General features: G+C 51.6%; 1 protein-coding gene across 9 annotated transcripts in view; it reads right to left on the reverse strand.

Annotated features, from left to right (window-relative positions):
* Positions 1–27,081, reverse strand: part of NCOR2 (nuclear receptor corepressor 2) — a 160,202-nt gene extending 133,121 nt beyond the window's left edge. For all 9 annotated transcript variants that reach the window (XM_061344678.1, XM_061344674.1, XM_061344677.1 and 6 more), the window contains exons 1-3: positions 26,893–27,081; positions 14,837–14,964; positions 5,710–5,890 (exon numbers count right to left, since the gene is read on the reverse strand). In XM_061344678.1, the coding sequence (XP_061200662.1) occupies positions 5,710–5,890; positions 14,837–14,964; positions 26,893–26,997 (414 nt within the window). In that variant the 5' untranslated portion in view covers positions 26,998–27,081. The remainder of the gene's footprint in view (positions 1–5,709; positions 5,891–14,836; positions 14,965–26,892) is intronic.
* Positions 27,082–27,406: the final 325 nt, after the last annotated feature.

A 27,406-nucleotide genomic window follows, 5' to 3' on the forward strand; every position in this document is an offset into this window, starting at 1 on the left:
GCTTGCCATCGAAAGCCTCAGTAATGGGCCCAGAGCTTGTTTTCCAAAGTGAAAACCACCCTCTGGTGGGGAAGGGAGAGCCCAGGGGGATCAATGCCACAGACTCAGAGGCTATGGGAGGCCACGTGCCCAGGGACAGCCGATGCTCCCAGCTTCATCCCGTTCTCCAGTCCCTCCGCACTGTTGTCCCATGGCCATAAATCCCACTGGAATTCAGGCCTGGTTCCTACAGGAGGCAGCCCAGGGTGCAGGAACCAAGACGCTGCCTGGCTTTGCCCTGCTCACTGCCCCCGGAGCACTCCGCTCCTACACATCCCTCCGGAGCACCGCGGCTCTCCCAGCTGAAAGCACTGCTGCGTTCCCACCCCCTGCTCCCTTCCCCCAGTGCTGGATTACTCAATTAGAGATTATGCTTCTGCCAGTTACCTCCAAGCCAACTGGGGCCTCTGCCAAGGTCAACACAAGCTCCAGCCAGTTTCATTAATAACTGCGAGACCAACCCACTGGAAACTCTGAGAGGTTAATCCCAGCAACAGATCAATGTTCCCATAACAAAGCCATGGAGCAGGAACGCAACTGGTGATTTACCATGCACTACATGCATGATCTACATGCACTGGGAGCTGTGGCACTGCCCCTCCGAGCACCCCTCCCCATAGCAGAGTCCCCATCCTCCTGCTCCTCTCCAGCAGCACATGGATGGAGCAGCTACCAGGGAATGGCAGTACCAAGGCACTGGCCACAGAGGAGGAAACAGGGCTCCCAAAAGGCCTTTTGGTTGTCGTGGTTGCTCTGCCAGGCTGTGGCCAGGTAGGAGCTCTCGGGCTCCATCCCACAGCCTCTCTTCCTGGAGTTTATTGTAAATTGGGCTCTGGAACAGCCAGCCGGTGTGAAATTTGGCATGCACACTGCTGGCTGCAATGCATCATTAAAAAGGCATTTTAAATGTGTTAATTCCTCCTTTTTCAATTAACTGCTTTTAAAGCTACATTAATGTGCATCAAAGTAAAATAGCCTTTGCCCTAATTTTTGCTTTGCCTTACATATTTCCTGGCCTTGGTGCTGTCTTTTCCATGACTCCCCCTTCCCTTTTCTTATTCCATTTTTTAAGGCTGTAGCACGACAAAAACACTCATGCAGAAAGGGAAGAAATTAAAACCCTTCAACAATGCACAGCAGAGTCCAAGCCCTAACAACACATGGCTTCTTAATAGCTTTTTTCCATCAATAGTTGTTAATTATTTTACAAAAGAGGGAAGTGGCATTGTCCCTTGTGCAGATGGGGAAATCTGAGATACAGAAAGGGGAAGAGACTCACCCGGTGACCAGGGGCCTGCCAGGGCAGATGGCAGCAAGGTTCAGGTTTCCTAAGCCTCCACCCAGCCCCATACACATGGGATTACATGGTTCCTGTGAGCGTATTCCTGCTGGAGCAATAGGCTCCACGCAAGTGCAGCCAGCCAGCCCTTGCGAAGGGACTAAATGCAGATCACTGACTCACATCCTATAGGAAGGAGCAGCAAACCACATACGTGGTGGAAAAGCGCTCTCAGAAATGGGAAGAACAACAGTGGAAGCATAATGGGAATAAGAAGAGATGGAAGGGGAGAGGCAGGATGAGCTGAGGGGAAAAGCAGGCGCTGCTTGGCCGGACGCACCACGCTTACCATCCCCACGGGGCAGGATCGCACGCAGCACCAGCCACACACGGATGCACGGAGACAGGGATCATGCAGATCCATTCCTGGCCTGCTCTGGAGCCGTCTGGTTTGCTCCTGTCTGCTGTTACGTGATGCAGGTCCGTGACTTGATCAGAAAGAAAGCAGAAGCTACCGAGGGTCCTGGGAACCAGCTCCTGCATCCCTGCCAAGAGCACACCCGGCAAGCCCGCACCACAGCAGCAATTCCAGCAATCTGCACATCCAGGATGCAGTGATTGAAAAAGCAGTCCTGCTTTAGCCCTGCCTGGTTATTCTCAGCCAGCTCAAGGGAGCACCTTCTCTGAGGCACAGAGCACACGGGGAGGTTTAATTCCTCCCCCAGCAGACTGAGCTCACCTGAGCCCTCCTTGACCATGTCCAGCAGCAGGAGCAGGACTACAGCCCTGCAGCAACGTGACAGCAAACCCTTCTGCAGGGAAAAAGATGCTGAAGTGCAGGAAAACAGGCAAGAAAAACACCGTTCTGCTCCCCAGCTAGGAAAGAAACACCAATATTTGAGGATATGAGCAGCGTGAGGTTTGAAAGGAAAGGTAATATCTTTTACTAGACCAAGTGAGACTTAGCTGTAAAGCTGCTGCTTTTGAAAAGCTCACTGCCCAAAAGCATGTCTGTTTTCTCCAGCCATAATGCACTGCTCTAATAGAAGACATTACCTTCTCCTCGCAAACTAAGCCTCGCTTGGAAAGAGGCTGCAGTGATTTCAAACAGCGAAAAGGGGCCCAGCTCACCCTGTGTTTGGGAAAGGTAGAGAAGTAATAGAAGAACCAGGAGATCTGCTGCTTCTTGGGGAAAACAACTCTGGAACCTGTTACCAGCATCTGCCACATAATTGCTTCATCTGTGTTCAGAGCACAGATTATGCATGGCCCAAAACAAAGGCCTTGGAAACGTGCAGGAACGGTGTTGGCTTCCCTTCCCTGGGCTGAAGGTGGGTAAATCCAGTGTAACTGGTAGTTACCAGGAACATGCTAAACTCATGCCCCACTACAGACCCAATTCTGCACCTCAGCTCCATCGCTGCTCTGAAACCTGCAGAGGCCAACAGGTATCCAGTGACCAAGAACAACAACCACTGGTGCGGCACCACCGTTACATCCCCTGGGACAGTGCAAGTGGCATCCAGAGAGGATAACCAAACCCTGCCCTTTCTATTGGAGGGGTTTGTGGAGCTCTTTACTGTGCAAAACTCAGCTCAACCTTCAAAATCCTCACGAAAAGCAGTCCCAGCACTGTTACTCGGATAAGTTAATTCAGTTCCTCCCCACGCAGTGACTGCAACGATGTGGAATGGGGTAAAGGGTAAGTGAACAGCTCCTCGGATCCTCTGCCTAAACAGCCCCCAGTGTGTTTAGTAATACTGGGCTCACATGGTGCATCTCACCCAGTGCGTGCAAAGCTGCCCTAGATAAGGCATTGAATGACTTTGTCAGGCACTGAGTCAGCAGCACAGATGGAACAGCAAACTCCTCTCAGCTCTGGTCACTAGGACACATGTCCTGCTGCCATATCTGTGCCACCGCTTCAGGACACATGTCCTGCCACCGTGTATGTGCCACCACTCTGGTCCATGCAGATCTCTGGCTCTGCACTCACCTAGAGCCTGCAGAATAACACTAGGAACCAAGGACATGGTGAACAAGCAGGAAAACACAGCGCGGCTCAAAGAGGAGCGTGGGCCGGTCTCCGAGGGATGAAGCAGAGTGGGAACTAGCTGCCAGGATGGGCTGCAGCATGACGTGGTGCTCTAGGAGGTCACATCAGGCAGAGGAGCTGTGCCAGTCCTGGAGCCCTGCATAGCCTCTCGGAAGGTCGTTATCAGCTGTTCTTACATGGTGATTTACACCATCAGGGCCCAGTGCCAAACCAAATGGTTGCTGGCTTAGCATGGATGCAAGGAGCAGTTTTACATGTATAAATAGCCCAGATATGCAAGTGTCCAGAGCTTGCTGCCAAAGACAAATTTCACCTCTTTGCATTTCCTCTGGACCAGTGCACCCAGAACAGCTCCTTGAGCACACTGGGGCTCAGGGCAATGCAGGAGCTTTACCACAATCTTAACATCCACAAGCCGTTTATAAACTAGTCTGAAGGTGATTGCTGAGGAATAAAGCCATAAGACTGCTGTTAATCCAATTTCCCAAGCTGGAAAGGCAGATACACCTTCAGAATGGCTGTCTTACACCCCAGACTTGCCTTCTGCTCCCAGCCACCTGAATGGCACCAAGATCATCCCAGTCTCGGAGTGAGCTCCATCAAACCACTCTGGAAACAGCCCCTGCTAGTTTTGAGCAACTAATCCCAGCTCCATTTAGGCTCTCCCCAGCCAGAGACACCACGCTTTCCTTCCTTCCAGACTCTGAAATTACAAATGGCTCCACTAAAAGCACAATCTCGTCTCACTGAATTGTATCTCACAGCTCTCCCTCTCCCTCTCTTTCATTAACAAATGTCTCAAGCCCCATAAAACACATGTAAGCCTTGGAAAGGTGTCACAGATCAAGAAGCAAATGCAGCCCCTAAACTGACCAACTGATGCCTCAAGAGCAGTTTTGCCTATTAGAAACAAATAGCTGAGACAATACGTGGTTTTCTGCTGGGAGGCAGAACAGAACTGCTGATGGGAATAATGTGCAGGCAGAAAAGCTGTCCTGGTTTCCTCACTTCTTTGGGGAGGGATATATCTGATTTCATGGCCAACAGTTTATGTTCCCCATCAGCCACCCAACGCAGCATCCCCCAAGTACATTCTATGGTTCAGAGCCATCACAACACATCCTGGTGGCACGGAGAGTGTGCTCCTGGCTAATCATAGCATCACCTCATTAACACGCATCTCAGAGGGAGCAGCAAAGATGGAACACAGAAGGGCCACAGCACCTCAGAGGCATCTTTTCCAAGGCAACACCCCATCAAGAGCTGAAGGAGAGCAAGCTGACATGTTTGGTGTGTTTCTCATGGTCTCAGAGTTCAAACATGGACTGCTCCATCCCTTGCAGCATCAGCTCACCATTCCCAATCGGCTGTTCCTGCAGCCCTCTCCTCCAGGCCTCCTTTGGCATCTGAACTCTCCCAAAGCTAAAAGTCCTTCTCACTCGAGACACCTCAGAGGGATCTCACATACAGCCCACAGTTCTGTACAGGTAAAGAGATGTCTGAATATCCACACTGCACTCCCAAGCAAGAGCTTTCTTGCCCATATGTTATTTCAATCTGCTCCCACAGCAATACAGCAAATCATCCCCATCACCCTGGCTAAGGATGCAGCTTCCTCTTCATTTCACTGAGGGCTCAGACATCTCAAGCCCAGCCTGCAGCTGCATTAACCCTCACAGCACTGGAGTCCTCCTTGGCAGCACAAACCAGCTGCTCCCAGCAAGATTTTCCTGCCAACCAGGAACGTGTCCAAGCTCCAGGTAAAAATCAAACACAATTTACCCCAAGAGAGCATTAAAGTAAAACCAAATAGGCACACAAGCAAGGGATTTATTTTTGCAGCTTTCATTCCATGTGCAGAGGGGACAATTGCAAGTACACAATTTGCTTTGTTAAATGAGACAAGGGAGGCTTTCCTGGGGAAGATTGCATTAAAGAATCACCAGCAACCGATTCAAACCCTTCAAACACCAATATTAAATAAAGAGATGTGAGGAATGAGAAAGGTCAAGTAAAAATCAAATCAGGGCACGGGATCCAGAGAAGCCTGATGTGGCCATCCCCAATTCAGCCTACAGGAGCTTCAAAATTGTTCTGGTGCATTTAATAGCCCAGTAAATGCAAGCCCATGGCTATGACAGTTAAGGGGAAAGCTGACAGGCTTCTTTTCCCCATAGTACTCACCCCATCTCAGTGACTATCATCCAACAGCACCAAGCACTGCTTGATTCATCAGGAACCTCCATCTACATTGATTTCAGCAGCAGCTCAGAGCCTCAGAGGCTGCTCTATACAAGCCAAGGGGATCCCAAGTCCCAGACCCCACACCCCTTACCTTTGAGAGATCCTCTGTGCCTCCCTGCTGGCTCTGGTTCAGGAGGGGCGAGTGCCGCACCAGGGGGTCCTGCAGCAGATCCAGACGTGGCCTCTTGGTTTCAATGAACTCCAAGTCTGAGGGCTTGGTCAGGTCAGAGAGATAGGAATGAGCCTCTGTTCTCAGGTGCAACTCCTGAGATCTGGGGATAAAGAGAAAGGAAGGAGCCTTTAGAAAGCAAACCACCTCTGTTCTGTGACTGCAAGGCACTCGAGGAGGACAGAGGGCTCAAGTGGAGGCAGATGGCCCTGGAACTAGGATGCACAGCTCCATAGCTCGGCTGCTGGGCACAGTGCACCTCCTGTCCCTACACCAGGGCTGAGTGAACAAGGCTGCAGGTCTGAGCCTGCCCTGTCATGCCAAGTGAGTTAGGCTGGCCAGAATAAGGCCAAAAGCTCACAGAATCCTCCAATCTGGCCCATATATCCCTCTGTGGCCAGGCAGAACTCCCTCCTGCCACGTTTGGCTTAAGGGAGCCAATGGTACCTGCACCACTGTTTATATTTAGCATCTTCTATAGGAATAGCAAAGATTATATACTGGGGAAAAAACACACCCTCCTCCATGGCTAGACAGTAGGGATTTATTTTTCCAGGATGGGGGAGGAAAGAAAACAGGCACATGTAGTCACACATCCCTGACACAGACCTGGCAAGCCGCAAAGGCACATTATCCAGTGATAGCAACTGCACTGACAGGCCACGCTGGGCTCAAGTATCTTTCACCTGGTAAGTGTGATGCAGTTGGAAATTGGGGTTGGTTTTTCCTTCTTTTTAAACACATGTATAACTTTTTTTTTTCAGCTCTATTTTTCCAGCAGGATTCTCCTGGGGGAACTGTAAAAGGATCCTACAAAAATACATTAAACCTTTTACTATGCCCAAGGATCGGCTCTGCTGCAGCAGCTCCAAGGGTGTGTTTTTAACACTTCAGGCAGAAGTGTCTCTTAAAAACATAAACCTGAGACGAAGCACAGAAGATTCAGAGCTTGTGAACAACAAATAAAGGGGTTTTTTTTTCCTTTTCCTCTTGAACAAGATTGTTAAAGTTCTCCTGAGGTGCGTGGGGAAGGATCCTCCCCAGTTACCAAACCCTGACTAAACAGCGTTACAAGCTACTCAAAGGGGAGGAAGATGGGGAACACATTTTGTCACGAGCAAGGATGGGAGACAGGGGGTCTTGTGCATGGCTTGATCCCCCCTAACTGCAACTGCTGATGTTGATTTTTGCCTCATTAAATATCCCAGAGGGGATGATGAAGGGAAGGACCCAGAGCCCTCTGAAGCCAGCAAGTCCTCCCCGCGGCTGCGACTGCACTGGACCACATCCAGAGATGGAACTGCAGCGAAGGCCACCTCGAGCAAAGCCCTCTGCAGTGCGACCACCTCATCCCTGCTCCAGGGAAGCGAGATAAACCACATGAGGATAAAAAGCCCTTATGGAAACATCAGCAGCAGGCACAGAGCATGTGCTCACCACACTCTGCTGCTGTGGGTTTGGCACATGTGGCCAGCACTGGGATTCAGGGCAGCAGCTTTGCTGCTGACACACAGAAACAGAATCTGGCTCAGCCTCTTCCTCCTCCCCACTAACAGGGGATGGGAGAGCAGAGAGGCTCCGGCACTGCCTTTTTGCCACTCCAAGCTATGAGAGGGCAAACGCACAGCAAACAGCTCCTGAAGTTGGCACTGATGCACAGCCCGCTTCACCTGCACGCGCTTTCACGCTGAATGATCCTCATCTTTTCCCAGCAAGGTCAGAAATACCCCCTGGCACCTCTCAAGTTTCCCACTGGCTTGTCCCAAGCCCTGCCCGCAGCTGCACGCCGGCATTCCGGGCTCTGCTGTAAACCCAGGAACAATGAGCAACTGTTGAGCTGGGCAGGTGCTAAAATATCCCAACACCCAGGGCTCTGCTGTGCCCAGGCAATTAAAACTCACATGGAGCTCTTTTCACTTCTTCTCCCTCTTTGTTTTAAGGCCGTATTACCAAGAAGCTGCTCACGGACGCTGGATGGCTCCGAAATCTCTGCAGTTGTCAGGAACCCGACACAACTGCCCTGCTCAAGGAGAAACCGTCTATTTCTAAGATAAGAGCAACACTCAGCTTTACAAAGGCAGTCACTTAGAGCGAGGCAGGGGCCGTGGCGGGGAAAGCAGCTGCAATGTTATAGGGTGCTATTTTATTTCCATTTCCACATCCATTGGAACAGCTATTAACTTTATCCACTGGAATTTCCAGCCGCTCCCGAGATGGCTTTGCCTGACACAACCCCCTCAGCCTGTCCTGGCTGCAAATACAAGTGCTTGAAGCCTTCACACCTTTCACTCTTTGACATCCACACCTGCAGCGAGCTCTTTACAACAGACTCCTGTACGGCGGTGATGCTGCTCCCTGCCTGAAGAACCTCCCGTTACACGAGCCTGGGCTTTTGCTGTGTTTTCCACATAGCTCCCACCTGGCTGGTTTATTCCAGAGGTTCCTACTTTGCTGAAGGGAAAGAGTGGTTTTAATTGCATGGGAGTTACATGTGATTAAGTGAAATCAGCCAAATGCCAGCGTTAATTACGAAGTGGGATGGGTTGGTCTTCACCCGCAGTCCTTTGCCACAAACACAGAACTACCTGAAAGCAGCGTGAGCGCTGCTGACGCACCAGGCTGGGTGACCAGGGCTTGCCCTGACCTCCATCCATCCACGGACAGCTCTGCTTTGGGCAGGTCCCAGTCCAGAAGACCAAGATAACCCAAGATTAGACCTCTGGGTTATTACTGATCTGAGACATTCATTGCACCCTACCACTTGCATTACTCATTCACTGGGGCAGCTTCCTCAGCAGACTCAAGCGGCGTGTTAGGAAGGTATGAGCAGATGTAATCCAAAGTGTGGGGCGCCTGCAGCTCACTCCAGCAAGCAATGGAATCCAGGAAAACATCTATAACATCACCAGATCCAGCGGAGTATGAGATGGGCTGGAAAAAGGGGGTTGAGTGCTGGCTGGGTACATACAGAGGAGCATCTCTGCTGGGACAGAGGAGCAAATGAGAGACCCTGAAGTGCCCTGAGGGGATCTAAATGCATCTTACCTTTATCATCTTCACTTTGCTGAAGCCAAATCACAGGGAAATAGGCAAACACAAACACTGAGAAGCCAAAGAGGACTTTCCCACCCCATTAATGCACCTCAGGAACTCACCGCCCAGCTCTCCAGAGCAGCACAGCCCTCCCTTGCTCTTCAAACCTCCCCATCAGCTGAGCAGCAGAAGGTGGCAGCAGGAGGAGTAACCTCCTCCTGCACCAAGGGCACAAAGCAACAGCAGCAACTCTGAGCCTGCCCCCATCAACTTCCCAGCAAGGGCACGTTTCAAGCTTTCCTCCCATCCACAAATATTGTTCCCTACATCCTGGAGCCAAACAGCATAACCAGGCTGGAAAACTGGCTCTGTCTGTCTCCTGGAACCAGAACCAAGACAATCACCTTGCTGCAGCTGTGTATTTCCTCTGGATGAGATGGTTTGGTGGGAAACTGTCTCCAAACCCAGGTTTTTTACAAGTCTCCAGCCCCCACAGGTACAGACAGATACAATGCTTTTGAGAGCAAGTAATACAGAAAACCACTAGTGTTGAAGTGAATTATTTATAGCCAGCGCCAAGATCTGTCAGAGGTTTCAGCAACCCCTTTACAGTTAATGATAGCCAGCAGTGGGAGACTGGGCAAATTGAGACCTGTTAAAGAGAGAAACAGGAGGGTTTGTAGGAGCAAACCTGCCACCAGACAGCTAGAAAAACACCTACAGGGCCAGCTGATATATTCCCTCTGTCATACAGGTGGAGAGGGAGAAAAGCCATCATGACTTAACAGGAATCCATGGGAAGAACACCCTGTCTGGGTGGGGAAGGTGCAGCTCCCACACCCTCAGACACGTCTGCCAGCAGCAGGATTGAGCCTTCCCAAGCCAAAGGTGTGGGACAGCCTCAAGCAGGATGCTCAGCTCACCAAGGACTCCCAGGTCCTTGCAAGGCCTGTGACCAGGCGGTCCCTCATGCCTCCTTGTGATGCTCTGGTCGCGCATCCCCACACTAGGGCAGGTCTCTGTGCCTGAGCCACCTATGCAACCCCCTCAGCCAACTGCTTCAGAGCCAACTGCAACTTAGAAGAGAGCAGATGCTTTATCTGAAACCTGCATATGGAAGATCCCCATACACGGAGCCTGAATTATTCATGGGCAGGACCAGCAGAAGCTCTAACACTGCCACAGGACAGCACTGCCTCATTCAAGACAAGGAGGAGGAGTATTTGTGTCTCTCCCCAGGCTCCCCCACACGCTTTCCGCAGGCATCCAAAACTTGGACCCCATAGGAAAGCCTTCTTGGTAGTCCTGGAAGCCCTCCCTGAACTAATGGCTTCAGAGATATACCTGCTGCATATGTTGCATCACTCTTCATCAAGGACTGTAGTGATAGGACAAGGGGTGACGGGTTTCAACTTAAACAGGGGAAGTTCAGGTTAGATTTAAGGAAGAAGTTCTTCACTGTTAGGGTGGTGAGGCACTGGAATGGGGTGCCCAAGGAGGTTGTGAATGCTCCATCCCTGCAGTGTTCACAGCCAGGTTGGACAGAGCCCTGGGTGCCACGGTTTAGTGTGAGGTGTCCCTGCCCCTGGCAGGGGATTGGTTCCAACCCAAACTGTTCTACGATCACCTTTCCTCCCCTGCAATAAATCTGGTTGAAGATCAGACATGGGAAAGTTGCCTCATTCCAGCCAAGGCAAAGCTCAGGTTTCCCCTCACCACACTGACCCACTCCACAGAACCTAATGCCTTCATACATCTCTGTGGCGCCCTGGTCACCCTCCATGCTACCCATGGACACGCCGTCAGCCTCCACCAGAGCAGAGGCCTCTTGCAAGACAAGGCTTGTCACCAAGTGTCTACACACCAGCAGCTGCCCTTTCCTGCCACTGTGTTCCCATGTTCATTTATGGGGAGGGATAAAACCCACAGCTCCCAGACCCTTCCGAGTGGGAACGGACCCGAAGACTGCAGGATCTCACCGCACCACTGCTGGCTCCCGACGAAAGGGTCACCTTTAACCAAGGAAACTTAACTAAAGACCATCAAGAAAACCCGACTGGCCACGCTGTTAACCCGGGAGCAGTTGGTGCCATTTGGCCCAGCACAGATGAAGACCGAGAGCTGCACGTGATTCCAGGGGCCAGGAACGCCGCCCCGGCTCCCCAGCCAGCAGGATTCATCACATTCAGTGAGCACAGTAATTAGCCCTGCTCTCATGCTATGCTGCACATAACCATCGCGGATGGCTGCAGAAACACAGCAGCTGCTTAACACATCCTAAATGTCAGACTTGGGATCAGCACCAGGCAAACTCCTCAGGACTGCTAAGCAGAGAGGCTCTGGAGAAGAAGCACGGTTTCCCAAAGTGGGAAACAGTCTCCTATGAAAACAGTGACTCATCTTACTCTGGGTGAAGGTGGAATACACTGTGTTAACAGGCACAGTGCTTATTTCCAGCCGTGTTTTCTGCCACAGGAGCCATTATCCACCCCAGCATTCCTCACTTGAAAATCCTCACACGTATGAGAAGTCAGGAAAACACGGTTCCTTGATTTCTCAGAGCCCTCACCCCGCTGGCACCTGCCATTTAACACTCAACCCAGTTCTCCTCACTTCTTTTGTGGACCAAAATATATATATAGAAGAGAGGCAATGAAAAAAACCCTAATCCTTGTCACCTTGCCAGGACATTCCTCTGCAAGTATTCATGGTACAACTTGTACCAACAGCAGAGCCTGAAATACTTCTCCTCGCTCCTGCAGTCCAGTTGGCACAGCCGAGCGAGCTAAGGGGAAGTCTGTGGATCCTTCCAAGAAAAAGCCTGCTACCAAAAAACCCATCAAGGAAAGCAGCACATCCCTGCAGACAGACACAGCCAACTTTCCTACAGCGACACACTCGCAGAGGTTCAGGTTTTCCTGCCTCCTTCCAAGGCAGAACTGCTGCAACAGGGAGTTCAAGTCTCTACCCACCCACCAAGGGGTGACAATGACTCTCAGGGGGGAAGTACTTGGAGAAGGGCTATTGGCAAGCCCCCAGCACCTCCTGCAGAGCTGGGATGCAGGATAAGCAGGGGGCACATCACCCCCAAGGGAGGAGAGCCCACCATGGTGGGGCACTTCAGGAACTGGTTCTCCCAGGGGACATGAAGCTGCCTGAGCCTGGCATCCAACAAGCTTCTTGCTCAGGGAGCCCCAAAACGTGGGACCATCTCAGCACCCCATTCCTTCTGGTGAGTGACCACTCAGCAGCTTTCTGCCACCACCTCCTGATTCATCCCTACAACACTGTGCCCAGGGTGAAACACTTCACTGCGTGCTCCCTTTTCACCAGACCACAGCTAACCACTACCTGCAGGCTACAGCAAAACTGCAGCCAGAGAGACACAAAACCTGCAAAGCCGTAGGAAAACCACCTAAGCAAGGCTGAATGATTTCTGCATCTCAAATACCACCTGCAAAGACAGCAAGGTCTGCCCAAACTGGGGGACAAACCCATAAACCAGCACAAAGCGAATCCCTATGGTTTTCCAGGGTAAACAGCAGCCACCACAGGGCAGGTGGGATCAAGAAGCCTGATCCCTCTCCACTGAAACAAGCTTCAAGGGCAGGATTGTCTCATACCCACCACCACTGTGTACCAAGTGGGGTATCAGGCAGGGAACCATGGTAAGAGGCCACCTTTCAGACACTGTGCTTTCCCCTATTTACCCTCCTGTGCCCACACTGAGGACATTACTTTGCCTTTGGTCAAAGGAGGTACTGCCTGTGCCCCAACCCCTCATGCTGAGAGCCAGCTGCCACTGCTCAAACCCATCAATCCCAGCCCAGGAACAAAGCCAAAGTGCTTACAGATGTGCCAAGGGGACTCAGCTGCACTGATTGTGCTTTCCCCACCCTCCCCTGCCCAGGCTTTGCTCTGTACCTGGCAAAGCCACAGCCATGTTTTGGGGTGGGCACTGGTGACCAACCCACCCTGCTCCACACGCTCCAGCATCTTCACCCTTGAGCACCAGAGGAACACTCAAGTGAGCAAACTAAGCACCCTAAAGGCTCCATTTACACCACCCCAAGCACTATCCTCACACCACAAAGATGTCCCCATAGGAAAGACTGAATGTAGTACTTAAAGATGCTCAGAATCGGTAGCTGGCTTTGCAAAACAGACTAACACCTCCCCAGCCCCAGTGCCACCCAGTCTGAATGACTTCAATAATTAATTACACTGGACTGACAATGTCTGCAGACCCCCCCCAACCTGCATCCCCAGACGCCCCCATTTTTAATGAGTCCCTATCCCAGCATTCTGACGCCCCCTGAGCTGAACTTCAATGGTACTTTTAGCTTTACTACCCGGTATAGCTCTTGCAAAAGTTCGATTTTTCAGATGTTACCGGTTAAAGGGATGAAATGTAAGTTGAGTCTGGTATTTTTATAGCATGCCAAACCTTCACCATGCAGGTTGATAGCAAAGTAACCACGGCAAGCATTTGGATGTGCATCTAAGACCTGACAACCTCAATTAACATTTACCCACATTCATGTGATTGTCAACACAAGAAATAAGTTTGGAGAGTCTGAAACGTTTGTAAGCCAAAGGGAGATGCCTGGAAGACCACAGCACGTTTGGCAGGTGGTAGAGCAGACACCAGGGCTTGCAATTGGGTTTTTTTAGTTACATGGAAGAACCAAGATTTATTTACTGAAATAGCACATTGAGACCTTGAAACCTTCCTTTACTGGAGAGCAGAACCGGTTCTCCATGTTGCAAACCGTAAGTGGTGTGAAAAGCAAAACCAGGCAGGAACATGTTGTCGGGTTCTCTTTACCCGTCTCCCCCAGATTTAGCTGAACCTGACCCACTTCCAAGTTAACAGTGTTACTCTGCACTGAGAAATCAAAGCGCTGAGAAATCAAAGCAAAGCAATGTAACACGCTGCAATAAATTACACAACATCACAAGTGACATTACCCTCTGTATATGCAGGTGCCACAGGCACAATCCGGAAGAGCACATCAAGGAAGGCAGATGCAAAACTAACTTTGGAGGTTGCTTTTTGCCTCCAGATTCCCAGGGTTTTCTGCTGAGCACCAAATCCATGCCACTAGGAAAGGAGGGTCCTGTCTGCAGCTATGCCCTTATGCATCCAGCACCCCGAGGTGTTTCTCCTCTCCCCTACCAGTTATGATTTTAGAGAACCAGATTCATCTCTGACTCTGCACTGGTTTTATTCTTAGCCCAACTAAGGAATAAGCATCAAAAAATGCTTTGCATAAGGCTCTTATTTCGCTTCCAGGCCATTTTTGTCCAAAACCACTAAGCATCAAATGCAGAAGAGAAACTGTGAGAGCAGCATTTTGAGACAAAACAGAGAGTGAGAGTGATGGCCTTCAGAAGAGATCAGCCCCTGTGCTGAAAGCATCTACAGCATTTCCAGCCACACAGCACTTGTCTGAGTAGCACCCAAAAACACTGCCAGCCTCCCACGGGAGGCTGTGAACGAAAACAGGGACACAGGGAGAGCTGTGAGGAGAGCAGGCAGGAAAAATCCGCTCAGAGAAAGCTGTGAGGGGAAAGCAGGAAGAGAAATGAAGCCAACGAAAGCAGGGAGGAAGAGCAGTAGAAGAGGAAGCGGAGATGAGCAGTGGAAAGGAGCTCTTCTCACTCCTCCCTTCAGCCTCGGGAGCCACAGCCCAAACCCAACCACACAGCTTTATTTTCTACTCTGAAGAGAGCCAATGCAACCAGTTACAGCAATGCATAGCCCCACAGAAGTGAGAGGGGTGGGTTTGTTGGTGGTTTTAGGATGCCTTTAAAGTGCATGAAGAAAGCAGAAGGCAAAGATGCCACTGGCACTAGCACAAAGAAGCTAAACTGGCACAAAGGCTGAGCACAGTCCGTACTGATAACCATTGCCCAAGTCTCTCACAGCTCTCCTCCACACCACAGCGCTGCACTAAACATTCCCTAATGCAGACAGGATGCTCATATCCCAAGGGAAGCAGGGAGCTGGTACCTTTCATTGCCTGGCTGGAACTCAGACAGCAGGGACGGCCTCCGCCGCTGTGGCTGCATGATAGACCCGGGTGGGAGGTGGGAAGCGAAATCCCTGGAATGATGCTGGTACTCCAACAGCGCAACGTCCTGTGGGAACAAACACAACAGCTCGTGAGGCTGGTGGCAACTTCCAAGCAAGCATAAACCTTGATAACTGAGAAGAAACCATACAGATACAGCGCTTCCCCCTCCCAAAGGGTTCCCAGTCACCCCAGTCCTGCAAGGGTATTGGGATGGTAGCTCAGCCCTGGTCCAACCTGCCTCCAGCCTGTTAACTGGGGACCCCAGCAGTGTCAACTGAGGCACTGGGCACGCACACAGGGATTTCTGGCATCCAAAAGTCCTGATGAAGAACGGGTAAGAAGAAAATTGAGAGTCAGAGGGTGCTTTCAGCATCAATCCACAGGGCAGTACGGGGAGAGAAAGAGAGAAAAGGAGAAATCACAAATGTTATCTTGAGTGTCCCTTTAAACACAGCTCCCCAGGGCTGAGCTCAAGGGGTTTGAAAGGACACTTTGCTACTTATTATGTGTACATCTCTTTTGTTCCTTGACCCTGGGAGAGTACAGTACAGTATGTTCCTGATGTTAATTAAATCAGGATCCCTCCTGCTCTGTGGCACAGACTGAATCCAGCAACAGCATTTTAGCAGCTACATTCAACTCCTAGCTTTTATTTGCAGATAGATACTTGACCAGAAGACTAATCATCTCATTAACTGAGACCTTGGGCAGGGGCATGGAAAGCCCTGCCACAGAATATCCCTGCTAACACTGACACACGGTTGTGTTAGAACCGATCCCACCTGGGAGTCTGCTTTGAACAGTTCTCAACTGGAACAAGAAAGCTCCAACTCCCTCAAAAAGAGGGATTTCAAAGCCTAAATAAAATAAATCCCAATAAATAAAACCCCACATGCAGCTGGGGGTGTGGGCAGGGCTGACAGCCCTGACAGCTACAATTGATACTATTTGATCCAATGAAGACTGACATGCCCCAGCACTGGGGAAGCAGAAGTGCCCCAGCAAGGTGCATGGCCAGCAAAGAAAGGATTCTGGGGCTTAAGCAGCAAGAACCAGCCCCAGTGACCCCCCCTCTGAAGTGGTAAGTGAGCAGAGCAGCCCAGCACTGGATGCCATGCTCTCCTCCACCTGAGGAGTAAAAGGGATTATCAAAGCCCAACATCTCTGGCCACTAGATGGTAAAACAAGATGTTTGCATGGGAGCTTTCTGGAAACCACAAGTTGTAAGCACTCAGTGCAGGGCAGCCAGGAAAGGCAGATTGCCTACCCCACGTTCAAGCTGTCTGGCACAAAAGCTGGAAATGACAAATATGAAATGAAGGAGGAAGGAGAATGGTGGTGTCCAAGGGACACTGCTTCTCCATACACCTAGATAAGCGCACCAGTGTTTGGAATCAGGTTCATTCCTCCCCAGCATCAGGCTCTGACCAGCCTTGGGGAACAGCAGGAACCTCTGCCAGCCCCACGCTCCTGGTCTCCACCTCCAGCCTGCCCAGTCCAGCCCTCAGCCTCTGGGGCAAGGGGTGCCTGCACACAGGTTCTTGCAACACGAGAAGGGCATTACTGAGACAGCCTCTACTGATCCTCATGGGGATGATCCACTGGTGTAAATCCAGGCGTTAAGGGAGGATGCTACCCCATGATGCTGCTTCTCCTTTAGCTATATGCCATTTGTCCAAACAATGGTGGGACAAACTGAGAGGTGTGGAGTGAAGGAGCCCATCAGCTCCTACAGCCAAAGCAGAATCGCTGCCTGCAGCGTTTCCCCACCTTCACACTCATCCCGGTTCAAAACAAAAATGGCAACGCAGCTCCCGACATCCACCTACAAACCAAACACACCGTGTCTGGGGAGACACCACAACAGGCCCACAACCAGGACCATCACCTGCTGTGGGTGTACAAACAAGAATTACCCGTCCGGGAGGCTCGAAGGCTGTGCCCTTGAGAAAAGGAAGAGAAGGCTCTTGCATGTCCCAAGAACCATCTGTTCTTCCTTTTCCTCCTACCCACACTCAGCTGAGCTTTGCCTTTTCCTCTTCATCCCCATCAGAAAACTGCTGGTGGAGCTCAGAGCCTGCTGGCATGGTCTGAAGTGACAGGGAAGGCTGCTATTCCCTGCTATTAGCCATGGGCTGGGACTGCAGATGTGCCACTGAGGGCAGTGCTGGTGAGCACCAGCTCCTGCCTTCCCAGCCATCACCCACCTCACTGTGACCTGCTCTGCTCTGCTCACACCAGGGTTTGGTTCTACCAGAAAACATAACCTAGAAATCAACGAGGAGGATTAAAACTGGTGAATCCCTGTGCCCTGTGGTGAACCGTCAAAGGAGGCACGAGAGCCCTGGCTGGACGTAGGTGCATTCATGGCTCACCAAGTTACTACAACTGGCAACAAACACAAAGGCTGGAAAGGTGCAGGAGCTCCCTTGGGAACTGCCTGGTGGACTTGGCAGTGCTGGGTTAACAGCTGGACTCGATGACCTTAAAGGTCTTTTCCAACCTAAATGATTCTATGACTCAGAAGAGGCTTTGGTTTTGGTTAGCAGTGTTTTAAAGACGCATGGTGGGAGGCACCTTGCTGCCCTCCACATGCAGACACGAGGGAGCAGCATCCAATGGGTGCCATGTGAATTCCCCACCACAAAAGCACACAAATGGGATTTATTCCCCATCCTGACCTCAAATTTCTGGTACATCCTTGGCACCTACAAGAGACCTGAAATAAAACAACCAAAATCCTCTCTAGCTCCAAGGTACATGTTGTTCCTTTACAGAGCAAGAATTACATGTAATGAAACAGAAATTAAGGAAGCAGAAAGACCATGGGTAGTCAGGGGCTCTGGCACATCAGCAGCTCTAGGGGGCTGGAAGGAGGATTTGCAGCAGTCAGGGAGAGATGCAAAGAGATGAGCACCTTTTTTACTTACATTGATAGAAATTAAGCTTCTTTCCTCAGGTGAAGGAGCGAGAATGTTCCCAATACAAAACCAAAGCAAAGCAATCAAAACCACTTTGGAAGTCTCAATATCAAGACCTTATTCTCCTGATAGAACAGCAGCTTCCCAAACTATAACCTGGGTGAAGGGAACTGTGTCCCCTCTAACCACCAGCACAAGCAGCATCACCAGATAGACACCAAGAGTGCCATAAATCACCTGGCAGAGCAATGCAGCCAACATTTAGATAAATAAGATGCTGAAGAGCCCAAAGCAGCCTCATTATAACACACTTCTTGATGCAGCAGAACGAAGAGGTTCTCTGGGGCCCAGCCAGAGGTGCCGACAGCATCCTTTGCACCCAATGAGGGAGGCTGGGCGCATCCACACTGCCCCTGCCTGGGGGTGCTGCTCAGTGAGGGCCCTCCCAGCCTCAAGGTCTTTTTGTGTTACTTGATTTGGGAACACTGAGAGCGCTGTCTTCCTCCCCTTCCTGGTAAATCCTCTGACCCTAAATAACCCGAGTCTATCAGGCTCATTAGATACACTCATCAAACTGGCTGAAGCCAGGAGGCTGAATGCAGTGCTGCAGAAAAGCTCTCGGCAACACAAAAACAGACCTGCTGGTTTTCATCCCCTTTTTAACAGCTCTAAAAGCTTCCAGCCTGCTGCCTCACCTACCATGAGGCCTCCAACATCTTCTGTGCTGTCCCCTGCCCCGAGCACAACCCCGCACTAAACTAATGACTGCTCGGAGCCCTTCTGCCTCTCACTTTCTGTTCTGAACACGTGCACCTGCTGGTGTGCTGCATTTCTCCTTCCCCTGCCTGCAGGTGCCCAGCCCAGGGTGCCTGACCTCCAACGAGGAGGAGAAAAAGCAGGTTTGAAAGTGATGCTGGAAGTGATGCACTGACCTGCAACGCATGGAGCCAAACATTAAACCACAGCTAACGGCAGCCCTGACCCTGCTCCCCCAGCTCCAGCACGTCCATACGGATAAGGCATCTACTGACTGCTGCATCCAGATGGCATTCCCACAGCTGCAAGAATTATTCCCCGAGGAAAAGACCCCAGAGACACGAGGTTTGCAGAAAGGAAGCCTGGAGCTGGTCTTGCAACAGAACAGCGAACTGCTCCTCCTCTCTTCCTCCCACCAGCACAAAAACAAGCACAAACACCCAGTGCTTCTGGCTTCCTTGGAAAACAGCTCTGGAGCAAACCCATGGAGACCTGGAGCACAGCCAGAACAGCACCTGCAGCACAGCCTGAGCAGCCCCAAGGACTGGATCCTTCCCCTGTCACTCACCACGTCCCCAGCCGAGCACAGAGCCAGGAGCTCCCCGCCGGGTTTCGGTGCGCACAGCTCCACTTCAAAGCCACCAGCTCTTGCTGTGCAGTGACGGCAGCAGCAGCGCTCCCGGGGTCCCACCACATCCGCCAGCTGAGCAGCACCAACACCAGCACCAGCACCGCCTCGAATCGCAGCATCAGGCACAGGATACCCCTCACCTGCAGAGCCAGCCGGGCACAGCTCCAAGGCGCTGTCTCACGCTGTCCTCGTCACCTCTCGCACACAGGCAAACAGGCCAGGGCACTGCTCCCGCTCCCCGAGGAGCAAATCCCAGCTCCTCACCACCTCCACCAAGGATTAGGGCTGTGAGGAGCTCACCCAGAGCTGGATTGCAAACAGTTTGTGTTTCTTAACAACGTGCTATTTCTGCTGAAGCACTCCCAAGCATTTAAGTTTAAATGAGGCCGATTGCTAATGGTGTGGTCCACTAGTGAGCAAAAACCAATGCTGAAGCATCCCTATTTATTTCACTGTTGATAAATTGTCCCTTATCTAACTTCAGAAGAGGTTGCCTGGCCTGTTTTGCTGCTCAGGAGCAGCCCACGTACTGCATGGGGACCTTTCAACCACAGGGAATTACTGGGTGAGGGCAGCAGTTTGGTGTCCTCACACACTATGGCACTGGTGGAACACAGAGCCAGAGCTGGGCACTTTACAGTGCATGTCCCACACTCCTCTGGTGCCCCCAACAACATTCCACTGGCTGTGGTGGATCTAGGGACCTTGCTCTACCCCACGGCTCACCTTCAGCCTCAGTGTCCTGGTTTCCATTGGTACCTCCCAAGAGAAGAGAGGTTAAGAAGAGCGCTGCCCACACCAGCCACATGCTCCATCCTTTTCCTCCTGCTTTTCTGCCAGTGTTTCCCCAGCTCAGAGCACACCTGCACTCCTGATGCCCACAGCTATTCCCTATACAGTGACAATGGCCAGAGGGGAGGCACACACAAACCACAGTGACCCAACACAGTGGCCAAGACTTGACCACACAGCTTTGGACTGCAAATCCACTCTATCCCGCTGGGAAGCACATGGCAGGTTGAGCTTCCCACCCTCCCAGAACACACAGCCAGCACATCTCAGCACGAAGCCTGCAAGGGATGTGGACCATCCAGCAATGAGTCTGTGCAATAAGCTGTTGCCTGGGCCCCTCAGTGCAACCCTGGCTGCAGCAGGAGGGCAGGGAGGCAGACCAGATCTCCAGTCCAAGGTGGAGCGGCCAAAGTGGCTTTGCCAGAGGCAGGGGATGGTCCCCACCACTGCTCTGCACACCCTGCACCTTGACAAAAGATGTTGCTTTAAATCTCTCTCAGCCAGCAGCAAGCGTGACCTATTTCAGCAGTAAAAGGAAAAGCTCTGTGGTGCCTGGATACCCCTTGGCACTGGCAGCACAGCAGTTGCTCATCAGACCGAGAAATGCACTTTTTAGCCTTTGCCTGGAGAAAATCATTTCTCCCAGAGCCATTTCAGGTAAGAGGAAAGGGGCAGGTTCAGCAGAGCATTACTCCAGGCAGTCCAGACACAGCACGGGCTGCATACAGCCCATTGCCCTCAGCCTCAGCAAAGAGGAGCCATCCCCTGCTACAGCAAACCTCCCACTGAAGTGTAAAGGAGGTGGTTATTGATCAGAACAGGTTGTCCACAAGTACACTGCTGTCTGTGCAACTTCCTCCCCAAAGCCTTGGGAGGAGCTCACTGCAGATGTAAGGAGGAAACAAAAAATAATCCATAAAACAAATGACAACTCCTCCACAATCAGCTCCACTGTTGAAGATAAGGTCAGTAATAAAAACCTGGCTGAATACACGCATTTTATCTTGCCTACGGGGATGCAACATGTGCTGAAAAGACAAATGCCCTTATTATTCCAACACAGTCCCGTTGCCATCCATCTCTCAGAAGCTGCTGACTTGGCCTTTTGTTTTAGGAGGTGACCACACTGCACGTGGCCCCTTCTTGGAAGGCACTGATCCTGCTGCCATCCCTCCGCTGAGGCCACGTCTGCTGCCAGCACCATTAGCATCTGTGCCAGCTGCACAGCAACGCATCCTTCCTGACACCCTTTTCCCTGCCCCTCGAGCAAAGCAGGGCTGTTTAGCTGTGCCATCTGAATATGCCATTCATGGAGAAGCAGTCACGTCTCGGCTGTTGTGGCTTCCCAGTCATCTGACCAGAGCCGGGTGCTGGAGCCAGCCCCAGCCAGAGGTGCCCGCAGAGCAGCACCACATCCATTACAGTGCTGCTTTTGAGCCTCCCTCCATCACAAGACTCGTGTCCCACTCGCATCCAGGCGCCTTTGAGCCGGAATGACCCGTCTGCCCTTCCTCCACTCCCCACGCCTGGTGCTGCTGCGCTTCCTCAAGTCACTTGTGGTCACAAACACCCACATGGGGCGAGCAGCTCCTCACACAACCAACCCAACACTTCCACCCTACACACACGCAGCCGTTTTGCTCATCATCCTCTCTCTTCTGCCGCAGCCCCCCACCGCCTCCCACCACACACAACCCCACAGCCTATCTGCAGGTCTGTGTAGGACCCTTTCATCCTTCCACATTCCCTCCTCAGCTCTCCTACACTTCCTTATCCCTCCGCAGCAAATCCTTGAGGTCAAATAACCCAGCTGGCTCAGCATTGAATAAACGTGGGCACAGTGACAACCAACAAAAGCCCCCCAGTCTTGAAGGTGTCTCCAGAGGCTGGTGAGACAACGTGCATCAGGCATACAGGCAAAGGCTTTGCATCTCCAAAAGTGCCTTTAGTGGGTCCCTACCTCTGCCAAACCACATATGCAGCAAAAGTTCTTTCTTTCCCTGTGGATTTATAATCTTGAAACCAATCAAAAGCAAAGCATCACCCCCTGCATCAAATCCCATCCAAAAAGACATTAATGAGCAATCATGGACGTTTACAGTAGCTTGAAGAAAAAGAACTGCGTTGGATAAAGGCTGTGTATCCTAGGGAAAATGAGCTTTAAATCCAAACTGCTGTAAGCCAACTCCTTGGCAATGGGAGAGAGACCCCAGGGTAGGGAATTAGTTGTCCTGTTCCTTCACCTCCATGCTCTCCCAGTCCCACAGCAGAAAGCCAATCTTCCCAAATCCTCTCAGAGCCAATGCAATCCTTCACTGGAAAGGCTCAGGAGCGAGGCTGTGCTGAGTCCTCGTGACAGACCCAATCGGAGTCACTGTTTCCAAGATATGCTTTTGATTTTCCCGTCATTCCTTACTTAGCACATTCCCTGGAGCACAGCAGGCAGGATTAGGGATGTGAATCCCTGGCACGAACCGGGGGGTGCTTCAAGCGGGGGGGCTCAGCTGTGCAGCTGGTACAGAGCCTTTTCCTTGCGCTCGGAGGTGGTGCACCATAAACTCTTCCGCTCTGCAAGCTCCTGGAGCCCTGACACAGGCTGGCATTCTGCTCCCAGCACATACGAGTGTGAATCGTGACTCCAAGGATAAACCAACACTGCAGCGCTTGTAATGTGAAACACACTGTCTCTCTGCAGGCTTACCTGGCATCACTGCGGGCAGCAGCGAGCTCCTGCCACCTCAGCAGCTCCCATCTCCTCACTGCACCTCCCAGGGCAGGACGCTGGCTTTAACAAACCCTGCTGGGAGGAGGAGCCTGGGCAGGGAAGGCCCTCGGTTCCCCCCAGGCCATCGTTTGGCTAGGACACCAAATCAACACACAAGGCTGCACTGACCTCTGGTCTCTGGTTCAGACAGACAAGGAAGTTATTTATCACAGGCCAAAAACACCCAAGTGAACAGGCTGGGACGCTCCTGCACAAGTGCTGGTGTGCATACAGGGAGTTTAATGAAGGAATTACAGAGCTGTTCCCGGGCACTGGAGAAACCATGGTCTCCGAGCTGGAGCATCTCAGCTGAAGTGTGTGCAGGGAATGGGGGCAAACAGGAGGCATGCAGAGCACCTCTTGTTTGGCAGGGAGGGGATTATGCTCCCCCACGGTGATTCAATGATGACAGAGCACCAGTTTCACACGCATGTGCACACACTCCTATCTTATCAATCCCCAAACCTCTTCAGGATCTCTAATAGGTAAAACACTAAAGCACCCCGAAAGCAGAAGTTGTTTTGGCACAGAAGCTGTGCCCTGACCCTCATCATCTCCTGCAGCTGGTGCTGCCCTCTTGGAAACCCAGCCTGTATCCAAAGCCACATCACTCCTGCGGCTCTGAAAGGTCAGGGAACTAACAGGAGGGTGACTGGTAAGGAGGGCACAGCAAGAAACTGGATCCACACAGGAGGAAGAGCAGGGAACCCTTCTGTCCATGTGCTATGCGGGAGGATTGATCTGTTTACAGAAAATACCTGCAGCTTGCCTGAAAATGAACCTCCTTCATGGAAAAGTTTCATTTGAGAGAGCATTAAGTTCAGACACATTAGAAGGGGAAGAGCATTAGTAATGTGCTTTTTCACCTTTAGCTAAAGGTCATGGAGCATTCAAACAATTGCTCTGTTTCCAAGCTGAACATGACAGGGGCCAACTAAGCACCCATCAGCACAGCTAATGAATGTGGAAAACAAAAGCATTTCCCCTGCACTTTGATCAAGAAACACTCAGTGCTCTTAAGAAGAAACTGATGATTATTGGCGATTTTAGTTTTAGGTAAAGAAAGTCAAATCAAACAGAACATTTCCATCAAGATTCCTTCTTCCCTTTAAAAACACAAAAAAAAAACAGTATTTTCACTGGCTATTTCTTGGTGAAATGGAGTTATACTGAAGGCCATTATAAAATCTCACCCCATTTCCACATCCCTGGGACCAGACGTGTCTCAGTGAGGGGGAGGAAGAGGATGACAACATCCCGATACAGTTGGGGACCAACCTACCCTGTGGAAGAGCCAGTTCGCTGCATCACCCATCAGAGCTCACTCTGGATCGGAGCCACGGGTTCACAGCCCTGCCCAACGCTGGCACCTAAGAGTGAAACCAGGCAGGCAACAAACACCCTCACTTGACCACTCCTGGCTCTTCTCTGCCAGCTCCAAACCCAGCAGTACACCTGGAATGCTGCTGGGAGAAGGTGTCCATGTGCACAAAGCACATTCCTGCTTACTCATTTGAAATGCATCTTTTCCCCCGTTTTGTTGGATATTCCCTTGGGGTTTATGCAGTGGGGAAAGAAAACCGCCCAAGCCTCCTGCCCCTCCACAGCATCCCCTCTCCCTTGCCTCATCTGTGAAATCAAACAGCTGCAATCCTTTAAATCACTTCTCATGAAGTGTCTCCGAGCCTAAAATAACGTCACGGCTCATTTCTGGGCTCGGCATTCCTGCCGCGCCGATCCCTGGGCGCGACCGCCACACTTGGAATGGGATCATGTATGTATATGAGAACAGCATTCACAGCCCTGCTGCCCTCAGCCCCAGGAGCTGACCCAGGGCGTTCCCAGCGCTGGGATAAGGATCCCCAGGACGGATTCCCAGCTCTCAGGAAGGGATGTCCTGGACTGCAGCAAAGCAGAACCAGGATCTACTCAGACGCAAGGCACGCTGGTGTCAGGTTGGTTTTGGCCTCTTTTGCTTTCTTCCAAACAAGCTCTCACTGTGCAAACACACCCCATGACAAAACTGACCTGGCCAAGACACGCAAGCAAATACCACTGCCTTTTAATATTAAACAGCGCAGCAACTTCAAAGCAACTGGGCTCTCCTCTCCCAAGCAATCCCACCAGAGATCAGCTCCAGCCCCAGAGCCATGGCCGGGTTCCAGCCCACGGTGCTGCCAAGCAAGAGCCACGTGTTTGCCAACAGCTGAGAGCAGCGGGGCAGATCATGCAGGGACACGCTCCATGGAACGCTCTGCCCTGCAGAGGCAAGGGGAGGTCCATGTGGGGCTGGCACACTTGTGACAAGAGGAGCCTTTCAGCTTCCCATGCAGACAGATCTCAGCTCAGCCCCCTCCTGCATCCAGACACCTCTAAGGTATCACATGGCTTCAGAAGATTACATGTGCCTATAAAAATAGCTGCTAGAAGCAAACGCCAGCAGCTTCTTCCAACATGAATACGGTAGGATAAAACCAATGTGCACTTTAGCCAGAGAGCAGGGCAGGCTGGAGAAACCCTGAGCTCCATCTGATCTGCAAACAACTGCCCTGCTTGGTTCATCCTGCTCTGACACTAAGGGGAAAGCAAGTGGGGTTTGCAGGAGACAAGGACTCAGCACCCCAAGGCCAGGAGCCTTTCACACTCTTCTAAATTCAGTCTTCACTTTGGGCACTGAGGTTTCTTGGGTTCGTTTTTAAACCAAGAGCTGCAGATCTCCCTCACCTGGGCACATCCTCCCATGAAAAGAGACCTGGGATCTTCTTTCTGAGACAAATGCTCTCGTTCTGTCCCACCTCCCAAACAAACACGCTCGCTCTGGTGGAAGCAAAGCTCCCATAAATGGAACCAGGTCAGCATGTCTCATAGCCTGGATGAAAAGCTTCTTTGTGCAGAAGCACGCAGGCCCCGAGCGATGTGGATGAGCCAGCTGAGGCAGCCAAAAGCTTGTCCTGCGCCCTCCTTAACACTTGTGTTTCAAAGCCTTTCCCAGCTCCAGCTCTGCTGAAGCCTAAAGAGGGCAGATGAGGGAATTCCACCCCTCTGCAGTCACTCCATGGGTTTCCAGCTTTCCAGTCAAACCCTAAAATCATCACAGCAGGAATTCTACCATTCAGTAGCCATCACTGTCAGAAACACAACCCCGAGACAAGGTCTCCTCACTAACTTGTATTACAAGCCCCTTCCTTGCTGTGGCCACCTCACTAAAACCCACCAAGAAGCAGCTCCAAAGAGCAGCCTTGCAAGTGTGTGCCACACTCCACACCTAATAAGATTCATTTAAGCAGCTTGAGCTGACTAAAGCTCTCCACTAAGGAGAGGGGGTTTTCTGTTAAGGGCTTAAACCTAAAACATTCAACCATTCAGGATGAGCAAGCACAGGTGTGAGATGCACAGCACATAGAGGAGAGGCTGGATTGGGGTGAATTAACCTGTGCAAGCTCCAGTGGATTCAACAAAACACGGGCAATAAATCACCACCAGCTTATGCCTTGATCCAAGAGGAGACAAGAGGTCAAGGGTAAGAGGAGGGAAAAAAGTAGGGAAGGATAAAAAGGAAGAAGAACAGCAGCTCAGTTTTCTTCTTGTTACCACCAGCCAGGAATGCCACATGGAGGGACAGGTCTCCTGACGGAAGAGCAGGTTCTCCCCCAGCAATCTGTATGGAAGTGAGGAGCGCTCCCCCATGGGTGTGAGGAGCAAGGATCAGGCTCATGGTAAGGCCACACACAGGAGAGGATGCTCATTCCTTTGTGATTCAAGGCCATGCCAAAGAGGGCTGGAGGCCAAGTGCTCCTGCTCCATGTGGATTACACCTTCCCTTTTCCCCCCAAAGCTGTTTTCTGCATCCAACCAAGGGTGCTCCTGCCAGGAAGACAAAATGGACCTGGGTGCTCAGAAGTGATGAGCCAGAGAATGATGAGCACCACCAGGAAGAGGCTGGAAAGGGTGAGAAAATATGAAAGCACCACATGGAGAAACGAAAGAGGATGCCACAAGAGAGGAATGATGAAATCCCGCACCACAGGCACGGAACCAGCCTGATTTCTGCATAACAGCCCCAATGAGGGTGACGTGCCACGCAGCCCCTGCCCCATGAGGCCAGGGAAGGAAAGCCTCTTGCCTTACCGCATGTGGTCGAGCGATGGGAACCGGGTAGGACATGGCGTGCGGCGCGTAGCGCGGCTCGGCGGCGCGCCAGCTCTGCGTCACGGGCTGCGTCGATCCAGACATCTCGGAGGGGCTGCTCCCAAATCACCGGCCAAGGATTAGGAGAGGCAACGAGGGCTCCTCGGCATCATGTGTGTGCTGTCCACGTCACACAGCTGGAAGCAAAGAGGAAAGCAGCAGGTTAATACTCAGGCAACCACGGTCCCATGAGACAACCCAGCAGCAAGGCTTGGGTGATCACCAACACCTGACTGCCCTCAGCTCCCCAGCAGTCCCACCCTCCACTTGGCAAACATCACTGACAAGTTTCTGCTGTGGATTACTCCCATCACAGGGAAGTCCAAGTATAAGATTAGCCCAAAACCATCCCACCCGATTGCCCTGGAAAGCCTTCCCCAGCACCTGCAAACTGCCTGTAATTCATTTGGGCCCTGCTGAGCCCATGTCTCCATGTCTCTTCAAGACATGTTAC

The sequence above is a fragment of the Neopsephotus bourkii genome, unplaced genomic scaffold (assembly GCF_033783945.1).
Source record: "Neopsephotus bourkii isolate Nb327-2 ecotype Australia unplaced genomic scaffold, CSIRO-AGI_Nbou_v1 NB_230, whole genome shotgun sequence".
Classification (NCBI taxonomy): Eukaryota; Metazoa; Chordata; class Aves; order Psittaciformes; family Psittacidae; genus Neopsephotus; species Neopsephotus bourkii.